The sequence below is a fragment of the Eptesicus fuscus genome, chromosome 9 (assembly GCF_027574615.1).
Source record: "Eptesicus fuscus isolate TK198812 chromosome 9, DD_ASM_mEF_20220401, whole genome shotgun sequence".
NCBI classification, from domain to species: domain Eukaryota; kingdom Metazoa; phylum Chordata; class Mammalia; order Chiroptera; family Vespertilionidae; genus Eptesicus; species Eptesicus fuscus.
The window spans coordinates 88,813,617-88,837,046 of NC_072481.1; the positions used below are offsets into that span (position 1 = coordinate 88,813,617).

Here is a 23,430-nt window from a genome sequence, read left to right on the forward strand (position 1 = left end):
ACAGGCAGCCTGAAATGCCTCCTGCTACACACACCAGCTTCCCTCAATTCATCTTTCAATCTGGAGGATTTACAAAGCTTTATACCATTAAGAGTAAGATCTCAACAGCATGCCGTATGGGAAAAACATGTTTTGCTCCTGCCCGTATACGTATTAGTGTGTAAGCTCTTCTGGGCAGGGACCCATTTTATGTGTCATGCTCACTGTGCAAGGCTTTATTCCTTTATAAGGCTGATGCTTCAGAAATCTGGGTCTGCAACTCCATCTGAGATCAACATGTAGGAGCTAACACCAGTTCATGGCTAGTGGAGAGCCATCTGCATTTTACAATGGGGTACGTGGGTCTGAAGCCTACCTTATATGCCCCAAGAAACAAAGACTGTATCATTTAGCATCCAGTCCTCTTCTTGGCTAAGGAGTAGCAGGGCTGACACGTGCTCATCTTCCTCAGGGCCTGGAGGCCGTGGCTGCAAATCCTTCAGGGGAGCTGGAGGTTAAAACATAGGACAGATGAGAGGGGAGGTTGTCCATCTGTGTGTTCCCTGTACCTGCTTATATCAGATGGGTGAGCCTCACTGGGGGATCACAATAGGGCCATCTGGAGACCGTGGATGGAAAGGGGTAAGGGAAATTTCTCCCAGTTCTGCCTTGATGATGTGGGGACAGCTGATGAATCCTTCTCTTCTTCTGGCTGAACCCTCAACTGTGGACCACCTGTCAAAAGCCGGTGTGAGGGGACCAGCGGGAGGCGCAGGATGGCGGCAGTGGTGGGTGAGAGTGCTGGGCTCCTGCTGGGTGCAGGCGTCCGGGACCGCGACTGGGGAGTGGCCAGCATCGACGTGGTGGAGAACGAAGAGGCCAGCGCGAGTGTCGTTGTTAGGATGACAGACTCGTTCACCGAGCAGGCTGACCAGGTGACCGCTGAGGTTGGAAAGCTCCTGGGCGAAGAGAAGGTGGATGCAATCCTTTGTGTGGCTGGAGGCTGGGCCGGGGGCAATGCCAAGTCCATGTCTCTCTTCAAAAACTGTGACCTCATGTGGAAGCAGAGCATGTGGACGTCCGCCATCTCCAGCCACCTGGCCACCAAGCACCCCCAGGAAGGAGGCCTCCTGACCTTGGCGGGTGCCAAGGCCGCCCTGGACGGGACTCCTGGGATGATCGGCTATGGCATGGCCAAGGGCGCGGCCCATCAGCTCTGCCAGAGCCTCGTGGGGAAGAACAGCGGCATGCTGCCCGGGCTGCGCCATCGCGGTGCTCCCCATTACCCTCCACACCCCGATGAACAGGAAGTCCACGCCCGAGGCCGGCTCCGGCTCCTGGACACCCTTGGAGTTCCTCGTGGAAACCTTCCATGACTGGATCGCAGAGAAAAACCGGCCAAGCGCAGGGAGCCTAATCCAGGTGGTGACGGAGGGAAACACAGAACTTACCCCACGTATTTCTAAGCTTCCTCTCAGTGCCTGCCAGGGGCCTGCAGAAAAGGCAACGTATCTTGGTGTAGCCGCATCTGGGCCCATGTTTTCTGTAATCCTGTTTGTGGTTCGAGATAGTGACACCTGTTTCTCTCTCACCGCATGTGCATTTGCTTTCCTAAGACAAAATGTAAATGGAAAATGTTCGTGTGAAATAAAACCGTGTGGGGAGGCCTACAGATGGCTCCGTGGTCATCTGTATTAACCACCTAGGTTTCAGGGCTCCCTGCACGGCCCCTCTGGATCGGCTTCACATTGGGTTGCTTTTGAAGCTGTTCATCCGCCCCTGACAGTGGCTGTCGGCTTGACTGGTTCAGAGATTTGTTGGCATTGGGGACATTTGGAGGCCTGAGTTATTTTTGAATGTTAGGTTTCTGTCACAGATGTAGTTTTTTGCAGCGTTGAATTAAACTGCCTTAAAACTCCTTTTGTGGTGTAAGCAAAATCCACGGACTCTGTCAGGCATCTTTTCCCTGTGCGGTGGCCAAGTGTGCGAGAGAACCACTTGTGATTACTTGGAATTATCTTCCTAATAAATGCACTTCGTTGATTGTGTTATCTTTTGGAAAAAAAAAAAAAAAAGCACCTGTGTGAGGGGACCCAGCTCTTCATTTAGGTCCCGGAGGAGAAAGGCTACAGACCAAGTAGAGAGGAGGAGACAGAGGAAGGGGCAAGGTCTGTGTCCTGCTGGCTTCTCTACGCGGGGAGGGAGCGGGTGGGCACAGCCACGCTTACTGCTGGGAACTTTCCAGAGTCCCTGGCTCTTCGACAGGCATCTGTCAAAATAAGGGATCTCGAGGCCTCCACCCTGCATTTCTGACACTTTGCCTCATCAAAAAACGACTTCCCCCAAGTGTTGGTAGCAAATTTGGCTAAAACGTCATCTAAAGCTTACTGCGTGAGTCCGGCCTGAGTGGCCCTGGCTCACATTTGGGCAGGTTTGGCAGTCCCCACGCCTGTTCACATTCGCTCTCCTTCTCATTTGATTTGATCCTATAATAGCTGCAGGTGGTGGGCAGGGTAGGAATTACTCACCTCGGGTTTATAGGTGATGAACTTAAGGCTCAGATCTATTTTCATGATGGAATCCTACAGAGTGCCACTGGTGTCAAAAATATTTCACTTTTTTTTTTCATTATATGATGCTGTCTGTGTAGTAGTAGGATAGTTAGTGTGATACTTCAGTGAATGTACCACCATGGAGAGTCCAGCATCGAATTTTACAGAAAGAGAACAATGACTAGCCCAGGTTTAAATGGACACAGCTTGGGGATAGAAAAGCTGGGGCTTACTGGTGAAGCCATGAGCCTCACCCTTGCTAGAGGGGATCACCCCACCACGGTCAGCCTTGGGCATTTCTCTCATTCTTTAAGAGAACAGCTGACCAGGAGTCCTCTAATCTCTGCCCAGCCCACTGATTTAATCTGGTCTATGGACACAGGGATGACTCAGCTAAGTGAGTGCAAGGGCCTTGCCTTGTATCTTTGAAATCTTTCATAGCTCCTCTCAGAGGACTAACAAGAATGCAAAGGGGACAGGACCCTGTATCACACCTGCTAAATTTCTGACCAGCCAAAGAAAACTTTATAATGACCAACAGACAGTACTAGCAGCCACTATAAAAACTTCAGGGTGAACAGAATGGCTTGATTTGGCCAACTGGGAACGGTTAGGGATTGAAATAAAACAGCAAATTAGGTAGGAAAAGAAATTATTTTATGTTACCTTTCTCTCTCTGGCCATTTTGTTAGGTATTATTTGGATGTTGCTGAATGTATACTCACTAGATATTGCCATGTACTCACATGAAATTTGAACTCATAAACATGTGAACATTGAAATAGGCAATTTGTTTCAATTATTATGTTACATTTTCTATTTAATGTAATATGAATTTTTGATTAGAAATTAAGATAAACACATTCATAAATCTATGCATACTGTATGAGCATAACCAATGGACACAGACAATGGGGGAAAAGGGAGACTTATGTAATATTTTAAACAATAAAGAATTTAAATTAAAAAAATAAATCTATTACTTAGGGCAAAAAGAGATGTTTCCTATCTCTTTCACAAACTAAAAAGGTGACCAGCACTTGTTCTGCTCTTCAACAAGAACGTCAGAGACTGAACTCAGTCATGGACCACTTACAGGGAAAGTCCAGGATGGCCCTCAGCTGGCGGTGTACGAGTTGGCCCGTGTTCCATGGTTCCAGGTGGATCCCATGGGTCTGGCTGGGATAGAGAGCTGCTCATTTTGCATTTAGATTTGCATATCCAGGAACTGAAGCCAGCAGTTCTAACACCATGAGAGACCTACAGCAGAACGTATTTAGATTTGGACCTCTTCCTGGTATTTTCTCATTAGAATCAAGGAACCCTTTGACTACATGCGCAGTATAATGATGTGCTGTGAAGACACACGGTGGGCTTATTATATACTTACCACAAGGCAGTGAATGATTGAAACTGTAATGGGTAAGTGAAGCAATTGCTTGTCAAGTTGTGGGGAGGGGGGCAATAGGGACTGAAGGGTCAGCTTGCATGATAGAATAAATGGGTACTGACACTTTAAAAAGTACTAATTAAAATTGAATAAAAATATTCATTGCTATTACAATGGGATGCAAAATCTTTTAACATCTTAGATAATTTAGAGTAGAAAATTGGCACATTGCTGACTGATCTTAGATCTGATTCAATACTCAGTTTCCTAAGTGAAATGTTTTAGTGTAGCATCTAAATAGCTTCTGAAGTCAAAGTTTGTTCTGCTATCTCTAACATTTCAGTAAAATCAGTTACTCTGGGAGGATGTAGCAGAGCTGGCCCAGGATAAGGAAATCAGAGAAGATAGTCTTGAATGCTAACATACATTTAAAACAAACTGTTTATTAATCAGTATCTATTTAATCAGATGTCAATTAGTAAGAATGTTTACTAGTATATATGCCATTTTATTAGAAGACAAAGCAAATGATCATAAACTTTTTTTCTAAGCAAACAAAATGAAATAAACAGCATTACCATTTGCTGAATACTTTTCTCTTTCTAGGACTTTGTTTTACAACTAGAGGAATAGTGCATGGATTCGTGCACTGGTGGGGTCTCTTGGCCTGGCCTGCGCCCTCTAGCAATCTGGGACCCCCTCAGGGGATGTCAGACTGCTGGTTTTGGCCTGATCTCTGCAGGCTAGGCTGAGGGACCCCAGCACCAGGCCTCTAGTATGCATATAAGATCTTTGGTTAATCTCTTCCTGCCTTCCACCCTCCCCCCTTCCCTCTGAGATTCATCAGTCTGTTCCATGTTTCCATGCCTGTGCATTGAGCATCTGCCCCCTGATGGTCAGTGCACGTCATAGCTACAGGTCGAATAGTCAAACAGTCGCTTAGGCTTTTATATACTAGTATATAGATAAAGCCACATGGTAGATATTGTATCCATTTTACATATGAGGATGCTAAGGCTGAAAGGCTGAGTAACTTACCTTGAGGAGTCACAAGGCTAATAATAGGCAAAACTATTTGATTTCAAAACCCACACTTTTTTTTTTCAACTCTGCTTCTGTGAAGCCTTTATTCAGAAAAGTCTCCTACAAGATCCATCCAGGGTCCACGAAGATTTTAATTCAATCTCTTATGGTTTTACCTATAAGGTTTTACACACACACAGATCTGTGTTTTACACACACAGAGATCTATGTTCACACATGGAATGGGTTGTAAAGAAACAGATCTACTATTCACTGCAAGCAGAGACTTCCTGGGGATACTTCCTTATTTAGTCATTAAATTCTTAGGTTCTAAAAATGGATTGTATCAGTTACATGTTATCTAGGGGGATTACTCATGCGAACCAAACTGATTGATAAAATAGGTCTTGCTTTGCCAATTAAATGTCAACAGAAGTGGTACAATTCACCAAATTTCTTTTCCACATTGGGGTGATTGTGGAAGCAAGTGTTGTAATGGAGCCTCCATCAGCCAGGGAACTTGAGTGTTTCTGCTGAGTTGACCTGTATTGGGCAGTAGAGGGAGAGGGAAATACACTTGCTATTTAATCCACAGAGGTGATGCGGTTGTTATGTATAAAACCTTGCCTATCCTGACTGATACAATAAATTGGTCACTCCCTCTTATGTAGCAATGGTTAATAACTAGTTCCAAGCATGTAAATGAGAGGTGAACTTGAACCCAAATAAGTTTATTTTTAATGTTGACAATATTACAGATGTCTCCCATTTTCTCCCCTTTTCCTCCCCTCCACCCAACCCTCACTCCACCCCAGGCCAAATAAGGTTTTGCATGCAACCTACATTAAAATCTCAGTGACCTATAAGCCAAACTAATCAAAATTCCATTAATCTGTACACTTACCACTCTCTTCAGTGTGCTGGTCCAAGCCACTGCATCTCTGGATTATTGCAACATTCTCCTTGTACTTTTCCCCTTTGTCTACCTTTGTCACCCAACCTCCTTCCTTAATTCAATCCTGCAGTATACCCTTTACAAAACTGTGTTTTTACCATTTTCCAAACTGATATTTTAGTTATCAGTCTATTTGGAACATCTTTCTATGTCAATGAAATTAATTATTTCTCATTGAAGGAACCTAGCTTGAAAATCAGGGCCAGTCATTTGCTCAAGGCCCTTCCTCCTCATGGGCTGATCCCGGTGGGCTGCACCAAAGAGAGGGGCACGTGGTGACTTGATGTACAGAGAGTTAGAACAAAAGGCACAGAGTCTCTGCAGGAAATATTTTCACCAGGCAGTGGTGTCCTGGTAGGTTTTCAGGTATCCTGACCCCGGCCCAGTCCTCTGTGCTTACAGTCCACCTAATGCTTGCTTACCCAGAGCACGGCGTTCTGGTTAACAGAGATTCATGGCACACTACACTATTATGTAATAGGGCCATAGTTGCATTCTTATGATACCTCAGGTTGTCAGAGCCTAAATCAAAAAAGAATTGCTTTGATGAAACTTTCACACTCACCATAATTAAATTATTTTTCTTGCAGGATTTTTAATAATAAAGATGTTTTATAGATATATTTTGTTATTAAAAACTTAAGACTATAAACTGCTTCATCAAAACTGATAAAAGCAACTCTAAATATCACAGAGGCAAGACTATATACTCGTAGCATATAGAATAGAAAATAAAAATTCATGTTTTCTGATTTATAAATCAGGAAAATGAATCCTAGCACAGCTCCTGGCCACCAATAGTAAGTAGAGGAGCAAGATGGTGCCTGGACAGTGGGCCCCTAAACCAAGTGTGCCTGGGACCCACACCCAGTGTTTCCTGTTCCCTGCATGGTGCCAGTGCCTGGCTGTGATCATGTTAAAACCAAGCACAATAGGTGTAAAACTAATCATGTTCCCATAATTATCACTTCGTTTTTCATTCACATGAATGAACATGTGCTGCAGGAGCTAGGCCTGTACATACAGTCCCTACTACTTCTGTGAATCAACAACAAAAAAAAAAACAAAACAAAACAAGCAAGTGAAGAAAAAGAATATACTTCTACCCTTTCTAATGTGGAGTGCCAACCTTTATTTCAGAGTGGTCCCTCAGAGAACAGGCTGCAGGGAAGTGTACACCGTGGACGTCACTGTGTAACATGACCCGTGGTTCTCTAAGCTGAGTCTGTGTCAGGGGGAAAGTACCTGCCAGCTGTTAGAATGGAAGGCTCGCCAGAGTGTGTCTCTTTCATTAGGAGGTGCTCTTACAAGGATGTATCCAGTCCACAAGCTCTGTGAAATCTAGTGTTTCATCTGAAAGGAAGCGACTGAATGAGGCTGGAGAAAAGTGAGGGGCGAGGGAAGGAGACAGAGACAGAATGAGCAGACATGAATGAAATAGATGGAAACAATCTTCTTCTGTACCCCAAATTGCAACATTCAACAGAACATGTCCAGAAAAGCTGTAGGAACTTTCTGTCTTTGGGAACAGTAGAATAGTCGAATCAGAAAACTACCAAAAAGGAAAAAGGAGATTTTCCTCAGGAGAGAATATTCTACCTAAAATCACAAAATGTGCAAGAGAAAGTTTACTTTTGATCAAAACTTAAGGGAGAAATGTGGCTAGTGGCAGGTCTTGATATTTAAAAAAAATATTTTTATTGATTTCAGAGAGGAAGGGAGAGGGAGAGGGAGATAGAAACATCACTGATGAGAGAGAGAGTCATTGATTGGCTGCCTCCTGCACGCCCCACACTGGGGACTGAGTCTGCAACCTGGGCATGTACCCTGACTCGGAACTGAACCCTGACATCCTGGTTCATAGTTGATGCTTAACCACTGAGCCACGCCTGCTGGGCAGACCTTGGTATTTTACAGGGTGTCCTTGTCCTGAGGCGTTTTGAAAAAGCTAGTCTTCCCTAGGCTTCTGGTTTATCAGTTGCCATGGAAACCATTAATCTTGTTGCCGAAGTTCTGAGTGATTTGAACACAGAAGAATGCTCACTTGAACACATTTTACCCCTGACCCCTCTTTGTACATAGAGCTCTGCCCCAGTAGCCAAATGCCTCCTGCCGCTGTTGGGCCACAGGTGCTGCAAACTTCTGGCTCTTCCACAAATTGAGGCGAGCAGTCAGGATTGTTGTTAGGAAACTCTAGCAGGCAAATAACTCCAACAGGTCTCAGACAAGTTGGTGTAAATTCTGGCACGGACTGGCTCACCTGTTGTGTGATTAAGTCATGGGGTTGCCGCTTGTTCCCTTTGGGACAGGGCCAGGCAGCATTTGTTCAAGGGAAAAATAAGGCTCTGTGTGTGCAGTGTGACTGTATCAATAGAAACGGGCAAACAGATTCCGGTAGAAGAAAAGAATGAAAACGTGGGTGGTGGGATGATACAGCAGCTGTGTTGAAAGGTGTCTTAGTCAAGGGTGGCTTGGTGGCAAGAAACAAAAACCTACTCAGCTCGAGTAAAGAGGGATTTGTTTAGTGGTGTCAGGAACCAACTGCAGGAAGCAGCCTGACCTCATGGGTGCTGGAGAATGGTCTGCAGCTCCTCATACTCTGGCCTGCACTCTCTCATCTCCTGGGCATGACTGCTTCATTCCTCTTTCTTTGCAGACTGAGTCTTTGCAAGGCCTCTCTCCCATCACATGGGCCTGATGTGGATTTGGGTTGCCATGGCTCTTAGAGGGCTCTGGACTCAGAATAATCTTACAGCTTAGGTACTCAGTACTTTCTCACAGATCTGACTCTATCAGGAATTCTTTAGGCAGATATCTACCATTGGTCCAATCACTTGTAGCCAGATGGTGGGGTCAGAGGTTAATTTCTCCTTTCTGGCTGAGCAGGTGTGGGTAGATCCTCTGAGAAAGAGCTAGAATTGGGGGAGAAGGAGGTGGAAAGAATAGCTGGAGGAAATGATAGACATTTGTAGAATAAATGTCTGGCACTGACAAAACAACATGGGTTGGAATAGACACTGGCCATAGACAGTTGTAAAGCTGGACCTGTCCTTTCTGGCTAAATACTGGTGCTGTCCTGGGGAATATGGGTCCTGAAAGGGCAGCAAGTAGAATGGTTGTGGATCCTAGAGAGGACAGGGAGGCAATGTAGCCAGGAGGGGATTAAAGGGCTGCCGAATGCATAAAGGAGATGAGTAATTGAAGGTCCTGGTGAAAATGAAGGTTAGGAATTTGGAGGTTTGAGAGAATAAAGATGGCCTCTTGAGAGAGATGGCCATAGAAGAGGCTGTGATTAGAGGGAGTTGGTGCTATGCTAGACTCGGGTGAGGTCTGAGTTGTGGCCATACTGGTATGCTGTAGTGTCATATACATGAATGGTGTTATAGGATGAATTGTATCCCCCAAAATCCATGTGTTGAAGCCCCAATCTCCAGGATCTCAGAATGTGACTACATTGGGAGATTGGGCCTTTAAAGAAGTAACTAAGTTAAAATGAAGTGATGAGGATGGGCCCTAAACCAATAAGACTTGTGTCCTTATAAGAAGAGATTAGGACACAGACATAGTCAGAGGAAAGACCATGTGAAGACATAGAGAGAAGGTGGCCATCTGCAAATTGAAGAGAGGCCTCAGAAGAAATCTATCCTACTGACAGCTTCATCTCTGACTTCCAGCCTCCAGAACTGTGAGAAAACAAATGTCTTGTTTAAGCCACCTGGTCTGTGGTACTTTGTTACAGAAGCCCTAGCCAACTAATACAGATGGCATGAGAAGAGGGACATTTGTTGGCCAAGAAGCAGCACTGGGATTTAAAGAGAAGGCAAACTACACCCATCTTTGCCAATGAACCATAGCTAATGAGAAAAGGCAGGAGGAGGAGGATGCATTTTTGAGGAAGAACAAGGAGGCCAGGGTGAGAGAGGAGAGGTCTGCATCAGGGAGAGACTTCTACAGCTCATAGTGTCAAGTAATAGGAGGCAGCAGGGTGGAGGTGATGGGAGAACAAGAAGCCTAGTGAGGTGGGCAGAGGTGGGATGATTGTTAGGGTTGGGTTTAGGCAGCAGGGATAGGAGATTCAGTGCCTCATCCCATGTACAGGATGCAAATAGCTGATGTCACAGAAGCATTGGGTGGAGGTAGGACAGAGCTACATTTGAGGCAGGAAGGAGTCAACACAGGCTTGGCAGGACTTGTAACTGATAGAGAAAGCAGAGTTAAAGAGAACACACACACACACACACACACACACACACACACACACACACACACCTTATTTTGTCCAAGGTGAACTCAATAATTCTGGAATAAGAGGAATCCTAGGTCTTGTGTCAGAGTGACCCCTTGCTTGGGAGCCTGGAGCATGCCCAATCTGAGTAAGAAGGTCTGGAGTCCTCTGGGGTCCTTGAATGTGAGTGGACCTTAAGGCCTAGTATGGTCAGACTCTGCACCCCCACTGCCTTGGGATAAAATCAGTTTCTGGGTTGATTTTTTTTCTGCAAAATTACTAAAGCACAGAATCTCTCTGCTCTAATTCTGAGACTTAGTTTGCTGAAGGCTGATCTTGTTCCATGGTTGGCTTCAGCAGAGAAAGGAGTGTGGGAGCTTTGTGGAAATCCTTGAGAAGAGAAAAAGAAGGTCAGTAAACTGATTTGTGCAGGGTTTGAGGAGATGGGGAGGTCGTGTCTGGTAGCTGGTTAAAAATATGAGAGTGAGTGTGTATGTATTTTGGGGATGTGCCCAGCTAAGCCCTAAGCCGGGGTTCAGTGCATGGTGCCACAATGTACGTAACGCCAGTAAAAACAGCAATGTATTGATTGCTTATGTACATGGATATTGCCAACACCACTAGAATGTAAGCTCCATAGAAGGAAGACTGTTTCTGCCACAACTTCTGACTGTGCCTAACACATATTGGTGTTCAGTAAATACTCACAGTCATGGAGGTCAAACATATTGTTAAGAAACTTAATCACGTCCATCCTCTCCCAATCTCCTGTCCCCCTTCCAAAAAAAAAAGGACAACTAGAGAAAAATCACAGAAGAGAGATGGAATGGCTGAAAATATTCAGCATCACTCAAAATCAAGAAATGTGAATTAACATTATAATTATATGCCCCTTTAAAACTAGCATATATATCATTTTGAAATTAGCAAAGAATAAAAATGATAATATTGAATGCTGGTATGAGTGCAGTGAGAAATTCTCTTGTATTTCAGGGTAAATAGGTATTACTTCTATAAAAAGTCATTTGTCAATCTGTATTAAAAATTCTAAAAATATTTATATGCATTGACCCGGTAAGATCGTGATTATAATTTTATGGCTAAATCTTGGACCAGGTCCCATTTATTAAACAGAATTCTCCATTACAGAATGGTATTTGCAATGAAGTGGCAGTGTATGTTTTAAAAATATATTTTTATTGATTTCATAGAGGAAGGGAGAGAGAGATAGAAACATCAATGATGAGAGAGAATCATTGACTGGCTGCCTCCTCCATGCCCCCGACTGGAGATCTAACCTGCAACCTGGGCATGTGCCCTGACTGGAAGTTGAACTGTGACCTCCTGGTTCATAGGTCGATGCTCAACCTGAGCCATGCTAGCTGGGCATTGGCAGTGTATTTTTTGAGGAGAAAATATTGGTAGTAGAAATAGTGAGGAATTAAGACAAAAGTGAAAATGAGCAATCTGGAAAATGTTCCTGACCACATAGCAAGAGTTATGTGTATGTGTGGGTGAGGTGGTGATGGTAGTGGGTGAGGGTTGGAAGGAGGTGGAGGGTTTGATGTAGAATAAAATATCCAGAAAATCCCAAAAGACAAGTTATCAATTAAGTGGTAGTGTGTCCAAAGCTTAGACCAAATTATTCCTCATCACTTTTACATAGTGTCGCCAAAAATATATATACACGCTTTAATAACTGATAGCTCAATAGATGTTTCTTTTCATATTTAACACATTGCAATTAATAATTATTCAAAGTGTGTATATATTTTCTGGGGACACCATGTAGGTTACCAACTTGCTTTTGCATGACCCAAATTTATGCCATTAGATTGCTGGCTTTTAAAATATGCCAGTAAGCATTTAGCTAACATGAAATTACACTAATAATTTATATTTCTTATAATGTGCTACAGGTCTTTGGCTACACTGTGATCTTTGACCAAAGTACTTTAATAGTGCTTGGTTTTGGGTGAATGTCCAGTGACACGGTATTTGCATTAATTATTTTTAACACTCACAATGTGTATTTTATTTTATAGCAGTTTCAAAAATAGTAGCACATATGTAAACAGTGATATGGAAATCTTTTTCTATTCAGAAATAGGACTAAATGTGAAATATAAATCCTGAGTTTCTTATTAACCATCGTTCGTGCGTATATGTGCATCTGATAAGACTTGTGGAATTCCTTTTTTTAAGATTTTATTTGATGGGCGAATAGGAATGCTTTGGGGCTAAGTCATTGTTCATAAGCCTCTGAGTCACAAATGTCACACACCTGTGAGCCATAAATGGCCCTTTCTTTCTTGAGCTGCTGTGATGTCACTTTGCCTTATTTCACATCTAGCACGGCTTCTCTTCCCAGTGCACTCTCTAGTGATTAGTCATTTCAGCAGGACTTCCCCATCAGCATCTGCTCCCAGAGCCAGCGTGACAGAATGTGGGACAGTGCTCTGAAAACTGCAAAGGGTTATTATGTGGACGGTGGCAGGGATATCTTGGCTACTCCACATAAGGACAAATGCAAGAGGCGATACCGCCACCCACACCCACACACGTGTTCCACCTCGAGCCTGTGTTTGCTCATTCTCTGAAAGCTTTCAGTGTGAGCCTTCCCAGGGAGCTCATCTCCTTCCTGTGCAAGTCCTGGGTCAGTCAGACTTATTCCCTGCCTTTGAGGAGGTCACCGTCTGGGACACACGTCACTTACCACCTGGCTGTGTTCGCAGTCTCACCTCCTGTCTATTCCTTTACCCAATGCTAACTGGCTTCTCCTCCCTCGGGAGGTTCCACTACCCTCCAATGGTTGAAGCCTGGTGGCCTCCTTTTGGGCCCGTCCCTCTTGATTTGTGTGGCAGTGCACTTGAATGGGAGTCAAAACAGGGCATTAGAATTTTAACTTGGGTTTCCATTAGTTCTGTCCTTTTAGTCCCCTCTTTCACAGTCCATGCTTTTGTGGGTATTTTTGGTTGATCCTCACCCGAGTTCTTTTGAGACAATGGAAGGAAGAGGGAAAGAGAAAGAGAGAGAGAGAGAGAGAGAGAGAGAGAGAGAGAGAGAGAGAGAGAGAGAGAGAGGAATATCAGTGTGAAAGTGACACATCGACTGCTTGCCTATTGCATTCGCCCTGACCCGGGCCTGCAACTGAGGCACATGCCCTTGACTGGAATTGAACCCATGACCCTCCAGTCCATAGGCTGAGGCACTAACCACTGAGAAAAACTGGCTAGGGCACCAGTCATTATTCTTCAACCCAAGTATGGTAGTTACATCCTTAACTCCAAGCCTTCTGTGGCTCTCTGGTGCTATGGTGTATCTTACCAATTTTATTTTTAGCATGGCACTCCTTCCCTTCCTTTCTGTTGGCTTCACTCTAACTCCATGCACACTTGCTGTTCTCTAAATATAGTGCTGTATGCCCTGGCCAGGTAGCTCAAGGTTCAATTAAAAACTCATATTGTGGTAGCTTCCCTGATCTCCATTCAAAACCAAGTTTTGTGCCTAATATCCACTTATTCCAGCCATGCTGTACCACTAACAATGCATAACAGTTATTTGCATATTTGCTCATCTTTTTCACTATAGGCCTAATTAATTCATTTAACCTCCTCTCTTCCCATGCCTGGCATTTAATAGATGCTGAATAAAACTTTGTTGAATATAAATAAATAACTTATCCCCTCCACTTCCTTCAATTGGCTTCTTAGGGGCAGCCATTGTGTTTTTCCTCTTTGTTTGCTCCATTAAACTCAGCTTGGTACCTACCACATAGTAAATGCTCAATGAATGTTGGAAGTGATATATATATGAAGCAACATATAAAATTTGCCTGCCAACATTCCTGTAAGGAGAGAGACAGATGTTACCCATTTAATTGCATGAAGAACCTGAAGAACAGAGAGGGTGTGTTGTGGACACAGCTCTTTGACTTTCTAGTTGTATAACTTCTAGTTTTGGATACTTCCAAAAATCTCATCTAAGGTCATGCTGAAGAATTGGGTAGACATGGCCACATTCCCTGCTGGCCCACCTTGAAGGAGGAAGAAGTAGCTAAGGGCTCTTGCCAGCTTATTAGTCTGTTATGTACAGCACCTCCCACATCCCACCCCCCAGAAGGTCAGAGGCTCTTTGGGTCCCGCAGCTCTTGCTGTTTCTGTTCCACTGGAGATCAAAGTGGACTCTGGGTTCAGTCCAGCTTTCTCACCAGAGCAATAGGCACTTACGTGGCCCACATGTAGTTGCCATTACAAAGCATTGGCTCATATATTTGAGCTTTTCCTTTTCTTTTTTGGAACCATGTGCTTTTACTCAGCAGCATTTAACAGTTTTTGCTGTTGGGTATCAGGCATTCTGCTAGGTGCAGGCCTACATCGATGGATTCCCTAAACTCGGTCCTGGTCTCAGGGGCTCCCAGACCAGTGACCACCGTGCAGGAGGAGTGCTCCGCAGTGGAGGTGGGGCCAAGGGCACAGGGCACAAGGAGGGGCTGGGGCTGGGGCTGGGGAAGGGATGTGACTTGGCCTCCCAGGGCCTTTTGTCTAGACTGGATGTCTCAAGGCAGTCAGGCCAAAGAGACAGAGGAAGCAAGGAGGGGGTTGATGGAGAATGTATTTTTCTCTTCCTAGTGGCTCAGGTAGCTATCTACCCCATTAGACCCAGCTCTGCCTGACTCTTTTCTCTACTTGCACACAGGCGCATGCTCACACACGCGCACAGCACGGTGGTGTCTGCTCCCGCTTTCAGGATGTCTGATGCAGGGAAGGAGCGGGCTCGCCTTTCCCATCTCACGTGCTGCTTGGGGGCAGCTGCTCTGCTGCCTCAGGCGAGTGCCATTTGTTCCCACGGAAACAGGAGAAAACAGATGCATAGAGGCGAGGAGAAACGTGGGGCTCAAGCGAACAGAGCTAAACTGCTGGGTAGGGTGGTTATACAACCAAGCACTTTGCCAGCTTTTACCTGGGAAAAAGTCTCCTCAGCCGGGTGGTTGCATTATATTTTTGGACTGGGTGAGTTGGTATTAAAAGTGAAGCTGTCATAAAAGTTAAAACGGCAAATGTTGATTTCCTTATTTCACAGATTTCACAACTCAGGCAGAAGAGGAGTTAAACTATGGTAGTGAGGGAAGTAGCAGAGCAAAAGTCACCGGCGATTTCTTGGAACTATTTCTGCCTAAGCAGTTATCGTTTCTCAAGCCCCCTGAAAGCGAGCCAAAAGCCATCTGCATAAGTAGCGACAGGCTGAGCAGCCAGCATTGGGCATTCCAGTCTTTGAGCATAGATGCTGAGCAGATTTTACAGTTAGGTCTTTAATTGGCCTCTTACTTGCTTTTATTTTGAGCAGTGCCTTTGGTGAAAAGTGCACCGAACTAAGAGTTGGAATATCTGGGACCTAGTCTTACCAGACCACAGCAGACGGCTACCTCTGGAGGCACCCGACTCTCTACCCAGGAGAGGAGAAGCAATGGAATCAGAGCTCCGTAAGGTTCTTCCTAGCTCTAGGACAGGAGTTGGCAAACCACGGCCCACAGGAGGGCCAACCCAGTCCACCACCTGTTGCTGTTCTGTCTACAGGTTTTTTACATGTTTAATGTTTGAAAGAAATCAAAACAAGAAGAATATTTCATGACCTATGACAATGATATGACTTCCAATTCCATGCTCACAAAGACAGTCTTATTGGAACATGGACATGCTTAGTCGTTTCTCACTGTGATGGCCGAGCGGAGTGTCTTATCGGGACACGGACGTGTCCAGTCGTTGCACGCTGTGATGGCAGAGGGGAGTGTTGTGGGAGACCGTGACCCCTGCAACGCCTACAGTGTCTACAGTCTAGTCCTTTCCAGAGAGAGTTTGTTGATAGCTGTTGACCACAGTACAACATGTGTTCTTATTTCCTGCCTTTATAAAAACAAAGAACTTCCTGGAGTTGCTGCAAGAATTAAATGAGATAATGGGTGTAAAAGCATTGTGATCCCTGGCCAGTGTGGCTGTTGGTTACCAGGAGGGTGCTGATTAAATTCCCAGTCAAGGTCCATGTCTAAGCTCATCCCCAATAGGGGCATGCAGGAGGCAGCCAGTGGATGTTGCCCTCTCTCTCTCTCTCAAAATCAGTAAACTATTTTAAAAAAGCATTTTGAGAAAGTCAAAAGCACTTTTAAATTTTCACAATTCCATTAATTCATTTGAGAAAGGGTATCATGTACATAAATGCCCAGCTCCTAGGGTTTGCTGGATGGAGAAGTAACAACTCTTATTAACAGTTTGTAAAAACACAAGCTCTATTTTTATTCAGTAGGTTTGAAATGTATAGGATGGGATTGCAGGTGTGTGAAATTATCTGGAAGAAAAAATAACAAGAACTTACTTGCTAGGTTGGTGTGATTCTGGATGAGCTTTTTACATTTCAATTATTTAAAGTATTGTTATAACTTCATTTTAAAATAGGTAAGAGAAAAGGAAAAGTACCCCTAGTCCTATTTCAATACTAATATTTTAAAAAGTATTTTAAAAAGATTTTCTATTTCCAAAGTGAGGGCTGAACTATAATGGAGAAGATTAGCTGTCTGCTCCATACTAAGTTGTCTACAGACAACACTGTTCAAACAATTGAAAGATATAGTCAAGTATTGGAAAAAAAGTATAATTTAGAAAGATTACAATAGCCATGAGTTGTGGGTTTTGTTACAACAATATTAGAATAACCTGTCATTGTTAGATTGTTCATCATTTACTTAATTATTTAACTAACAAGAAAAGCAAAATTATACTTGCTTAACATTTAACTTATTCAGATAGTTGGGCAGGGGGGTGAACATTTTAAGTGAGGTTGAATCAATTTCAGGTTTGGCAAAATACACAAGGGTGGAAATTTTCCACGAGAGGTTCAGAGCTTCAGTGTATCCAAGAATAACCTAGAAAAGCAAGACTTGGATTTTGAATCCTATTTTCTAGTAGTGACCACCTAGGAAGCTTCCAGATCAACTTGCCTTGTCTTTGGTATACTACTGGTGATGTTCTTTCCCATTAAAGTGACCATCTGTTTGGTTGAATTCACCACGTGGGCACAGCCTTATTGTGAGCTGTGAATAAACCACCACCCGAAAAGTGGGCTTGCCCTTTCTCTGTCTGGAGGTGCGGAATGATCTGGGCAATGAGGTCCCAGGAGGCTAGGGTTCTCCTGGTACTTGTAGTGGGACCTCAGGTGAACCACTTAGTTCTGCTGAGCCTTGACTTCTTCACCCCAAAAAGGGGAGAGGGTAATAGAACTTACTTCATGGACCTGTGAACACTGACCGAAAAGACCCGTGGGAAAGGGCCAAGGATGGAGGTGCCTGGCGGCAGTCCTCTCTCAGTAAGTGTTAGCCATTCTTCTCATCCTGGGTGGTGAGGTAGCTAGAAAGCAAAACCCAAACAAATATTTTTTGGTGGTGGGGGTTCGAGCTCATGCCCTCCCATTTCCTGCAAGCCCTGAGTCAAGTTTGAACATAGGTTGTCCAGCTCACTGCTTTGTAAGGGATGAAAATGTCTGGTAACATTTCTTTCCCACTTTAAGTCTTTGTGGGACGCTTTAGGCAGAAGGCAGTACTTGAGCACTCGATGAGTGATCTTTTCTACACTAATTCCCACCCAACAAAATGATTAAGTACACACTGGTCATTTGATGTGTCAGGAATGGTCAATAAACAATGACAAAGGGTCTTTTACATTCTCGCCATAAACACGGCTGCTCCTTCTCACCATCTTCCTTGATAAACACCATCTGGAGTCCACTCCCAGCGGAGGGACAGCTCGCTGCCATAACGTAGGATGAAGTCAGTCGGTTGCCTCTTGAAGATTTATTTTTGTCTTTAAAAAAACACTGGTGAGGCTCCTGGTTTTTGGGCCCTGGATACTAGTGGCTCTCTTTATGACGTGGGAGACAACTTTGGGTAGTGATTTATTATTATTATTATTATTTTAATTCTCTGTCACTTCAGCCTCTTGCTTTTGCATGAAAGGATGGGCGAAGTGGGTTGTGAGGCGCTGGGGCTGGGAGCTTGGAGCCCAGGACCGAGATCAGGCATTTCCAGTGTGTGAGAGTGGTGAATGGGAGGAGGGAAGGGGGTTTAAACAGCATGGTGAATATAGTGAACACTCCATCTTTGGTGTCTTTACAAAGAACAATGGTAGAGAACTAAATATGGTTTTGAAAACTGAAACAGTGTTTAATTGAACTCCATATTGGACCAAAATGGGATCACCACAATCATTCCTGGAATATCCCCTGAGCCTAAAACAGTGTCTGACACATGGTAAGAGTTTAATAAATATTTTTTGATGAATTGCCACCATCCTGGTTCCAGGTATGTATCTCATGGAACTAATGCCATAGGTCTTCAAATGTATACATTTAATGGGAAACATCCCTAAATCTCCTTGTCAAGGAATGAGCTCCTTTTGGCCATTAGCCCTGTCTCCTACACCCACCCTTACTTCCACATTTGGGCAGCAGCTCCATGTGTCTTTGGAAGTAAATGTCCTTATGCTTTCTGCCCTTGCTCCTTAATAGTTGACAGGGGTGGTCATGACATTGGAGGACTAAACGGTATTTGGTTAGGGACCGAGGAATATATACATTCTCTGTGGCCCAGCCAGTGTTCCCCTCCAAAAAGTCCTAGATGTGTGGGAGCAGTCCACAGCCAACTAGGATGTAGAAGGAATTGCGATCTAATACTGGGAGACATGGCCCCAGGTCACCATCATGAGTGGAAGAAAAAGAAGGAAGCCATAGCCACATAGAGATTTATCTTCTCATTCTGCCACAAGCACAGTTCTCCTTCCTGCACAAGCACGGTTGTGCAGGGAAACAGTCTTGTACTTTGTGAGTGCGTGTGCATGTGCTTGTTTGTATGTGTGGTGAGGGACAAATTTCTTGTTCTTGACTTTTACTCCTGATTCTGATTCATTCAGGAGAAGAAAGGGGAAGGTGTGTGTGCATGTGTATGTGTGTGTGTGTGTGTGAGAGAGAGAGAGAGAGTGTGTGTGTGTGTGTGTGTGTGTGTGTGTGTATGTATGAAGTCTTGAGCTCTCTTTAGAGGTTGAGCTTACTGTCTGTGCATAGCTCACAACTGTACTGCTATGGGCCCTTGTTGTGGGAGTGGAGATCAGGAAGATGTTAAAGGAGCCAGTGCCTTCCAGATTACTCATTCACATAAGAGTATAATTCCCACCAGTTAATCATCATGAATTCAAACGTATTAAGTTGACTAAACATTTGTTATGTTGCTACTGTATGCCAAGTGTTAGGGCTGAAAAGACACAAACAAGAAACAAAATCTACTTTTAAATGTGCCACAGCTCTGTGAGAAAATGTAAGGGTATAATCAGCATCAGGATGAAGTGTGCAGAAGGAGGCTGGAAAGAGGTAGGCCACTGGAGGTGAACCATAAAGGATGGTTAGAAGGTTGCCAGGTGTGTGGTGTGAGGAGGGAAGGGCATTTTTTTGCAGAGAGAACAGCAGTGAGCTAAAGTAGGGACATGCAGAAATGCGCGGTCTTTTGTAGGTACAAACAGTGAGTAGGTGTTTTTGTTTGTTTGTTTGCTGTGTTTGAGGGATTGTAAAGTGTAGGGTTCACTGAGGAGAAAGGAGAAGAGAAAACAGAAGGGTATGTCCTATACCAAGGCCCGTCTGTTGTGGGATGGGTTCTCCAGATGCGGAGATGGAGTTTGGAAACAAGGTGTTTATTAGCCATTAAGGCCAATGAAGGCAGAAAAAGCATGATTGGGCAGAGGGAGAAGTGGAATCACAACTTCAGCCACCCTGGTGGGGAGCTTCATCCGCCTCCTAGCTTTGAATGCCACTGGAAGAGTGGGACATCAGTGGCCCTCCCCCTGTCCTCTAATCCAGCGGTCGCCAACCGGTGGTCTGCGAACCGCTGGTGGCCCGTGAGGTCTGAAAGGTTGGCTACTGCTGCTAAGAGTTCTTAGAGGGCCCGAGTTGGGTTAATGACATCCAATGAAGGGTTGAATCTTATTAACTCCTCAGTGATAGTGGACATGGGTGCTACACCTGGACGGAGACCCAAGCGTGGCTGAGAGATTCACCTCGTAAGGTCTATAAGTCAATTCATGGCCGAGTGGCCCTGTAACTGCTGACAGGAAGTTGTGGGTTGCTATTAATGGCAAGCTTGTCCAGGAGGTTAGACATCAGCACCCACACCCCCTCGACTTGGTTGTGAACACAGCCTTGCTTCACTCCCTCTGTTGAATGATTCCAATACTTGACATTATCAATGACTCCTCAGGAGGGCAGTGAGCAGCATGTGCAGGAGACATCAGAGGGTGTTACGGGTCCACTGGGAGTCCACTATAAAGACAAATTTAATGGAAGGGTGTAGCTGAAGACTGGCAGGGAGAACAGAACAGAGTTGTGGCTCATTATCGGGTCCTCCAAAGACGTGTCCTTTTTAAGAGCACACTGTCTGGGTGTAACTACTGGTGCAAGCATTTCCTAGCTGTGTGACTTTGGTCAAGTTACTTAACTTCTCTGTGTTGTAGTTTCCTCCTATTTAAACTAGAAGCAGTAATGGCAATGATAACTTTATGGAATTGTAGAAATCATTATGAAGATTAAATGCCTAATAAAACTAAAGTGCTTAGAACAATGCCTAACATAGAGTCAGTGTTCTATAAACATTAGCTCTTGTTATGAATATCTTAATCCACTTAAAACATATAACCCCAATGTTTAAGACACTAGAGACCCTTGAAGAAGAAGAGGAAGAAAAGAGGAGAATGATGGGAATGGATGTGCCATGTAATTCCTTCACTTGTTTAGTACTGTGGAACATATACCAGGTGTCGGGTGCTGTGTGGAGAAGACATAGTTTCTGCTCCGAGGATGCAGTTTGGTAGGGGACTTACAAACTTAGGCAAAATATCACATAAGATGTCCTATGTGCTATACTGGAGGTATTAAGAGGCAGCCATGGGAAGCAACCATCTGCCGGGGAAGGCATTGGAGAGGGAGAGGTCCACGGCGAGGAGGAATTCAGCAGGTGAGGAGGGAAGAGAACGGATGTAGCAGGAGGAGGTGAAGTGGTGCAAAGAGTGAGAAGGTGAGCAGGGCTCTCCGCTCAGTTCTGGGAGATGCTGAATGTAGTGGGAGCTGCACAGGCGCGCTGGTGCCAGGCCGCCCAGTCTTGCATTGCCCAGCCGGGAGGTTGAGTTTCACTCTGACCACAAAGAGCAGGGGCGAGATGTGATCAGATTCTGTGTCTCAGAAGACTTGTCGGCTTCACAGCAGTCGGAGTCCTTCCCGCATCCTCATTAGACCTTTGGTACTCCGAGTGAGGTCTGAGGACCGCCCAGCCAGCATTGCCCAGGCACCTGTCAGAGATGCAGACTCAGGGCCCCCACACCCACCAACATCAGCCTCCCCATGAGAGCCCCAGGGGACTGGTTTGCGTGGTGGAGTTGCAGGCCAACTCAAGGCTGGACTCCATGGCATCTTGGGTTCAGAGTGTTTGCCTGATCAGCGCTGCTCCTTCATTCTGTAGCTGAAGGTTGAGCTCAATGAGCAGGAGCTGCACATGGCTTTGGGGTGTCGGGGTTTTGGGGCTGAGGGTGGCTCAGGGGAAATGCTTGCTGGAGGGCTGTTGTCCCTGTAATGTTGAGACTGTTCATCCGTGTTTTTCTCCTGAGGCTTTTCTCAGTCAGGGTATTTGTACTCAGCAGCAGGGACACAGAGATGTTTCAAGATGTTTCTGCTCATCAAGTGCTAAAAAATCAGCATTGTCAGGTTTTCATGTCAGGTTTTCCCAGGCCACACTGGGAGTTAAAAATCTGTTCCCTTAGTTCTCTGTCCTGCCAGGCTTTCTCCTGCATCACATCAACAGCTCCATTTGTCACCTGTATTTTCCAAACCTTTCTCCACTCTACCCTTCTAGGAGTTTCCAAACTTGTCTCTGGGTCTCATGTTTGATTTTTTTGGGGTGGTGGTAGTGGTGTCTGAAGGTAGTGGTGTCTGGGAGGAGCAAATGTAGTGGGAGCTGCACAGGCAAGCTCTTTTCAAATGGTGTCTTTTCAAACAATTATTTAATCTGCCAGCACCCTTTCAGTTCATAAATAGCATGAGAAGGAAGGCTTTTTCCTTTCCCAGGACATATTAACCTTAAAGAAACAAGACTGTGGATCTGGGGTGAAGGAAAAGCCACATCTTGATGTCTGGGTGCTGCTTTTCACTGGCTCATACCCAAAAGCCAATGCATAGGAGCTATACATCGCATTGCCCCAAATAAATGAGCCTTTAGGCATCAAAGACTTTTTAATAAGAGCTGGAAGCATAGCTTTTCAGCTCGGCCCCTGTACTTTTTCAAGCTACAATAGAATTGGTATGATATTTCAAAGTATAGGAAAAGGCAGGGAAATCATAAGAGAATTCTTTTCTCCTTTCAACTTTCTATAATAATAAAAAAATTATCTGCAAAGCTGCCAGGGTAGAGTGTATCTTACCAGGTCAAACCCAGCCAGATAAACCATCACAGAACATCTGAGTTTGATACTCTGTTCTCACAGGACAGAGAATGAATGCTCTGCCAAGCAATTAACTAGCCCTGCCTTCCAACTCAGGGAAGAGAAGAGACGAAGGAAACTGAGGGGAAGAGCAGACCCTCCCATTCCCCACCCCCGCAAACACCCCCCCCCCTCGTATATCAAGGGTAAATCTTTTTTAAAAAAAATATATTTTATTGATTTTTTACAGAGAGGAAGGGAGAGGGATAGCGAGCTAGAAACATCAATGAGAGAGAAACATCGACCAGCTGCCTCCTGCACACCCCCTACCGGGGATGTGCCCGCAGCCAATGTACATGCCCCCGACCGGAACCGAACCTGGGACCCCTCAGTCCGCAGACTGACGCTCTATCCACTGAGCCAAACCAGTTTCGGCTCAAGGGTAAATCTGAAAGAGATGCTATTGGAAACCATTTCAGCAAAGACATCTTACCAAATACAAGCACATGAAGACAAACCAAAGGGGTAGAATATAACAAACCACAGGGGTTAGACCACTAGACGTTGGCAGAATTGGTATGTTGGACTCATAATCCTTTGTGGGGGCTGTCCTTGCATTGTAGGGTGTTTAGCAGCCTTCCTGGGCTCTACTTACTAGATGCCAGTCGCACTTCTTCAGTTGTGCCAACCAAAAGTGTCTCCAAACGTTGCCACATGTTCCCTAAGGGGCTACGTCCCCCCTGGCTGGAACACCTGGCTAGCTCCAGGATGGGCTGGCTGCTTCACGTCCAGCTCTGCCGCCTACTCGC

General features: G+C 44.8%; 1 protein-coding gene across 1 annotated transcript; it reads left to right on the forward strand.

Moving 5' to 3' along the window:
* The first annotated feature begins 755 nt into the window (after positions 1-755).
* Positions 756-15,439, forward strand: LOC103298127 (dihydropteridine reductase-like). The gene is given in 3 exon segments (XM_054721334.1): positions 756-1,237; positions 1,239-1,435; positions 15,207-15,439. Coding segments are annotated over 3 exon segments (912 nt in total).
* Positions 15,440-23,430: the final 7,991 nt, after the last annotated feature.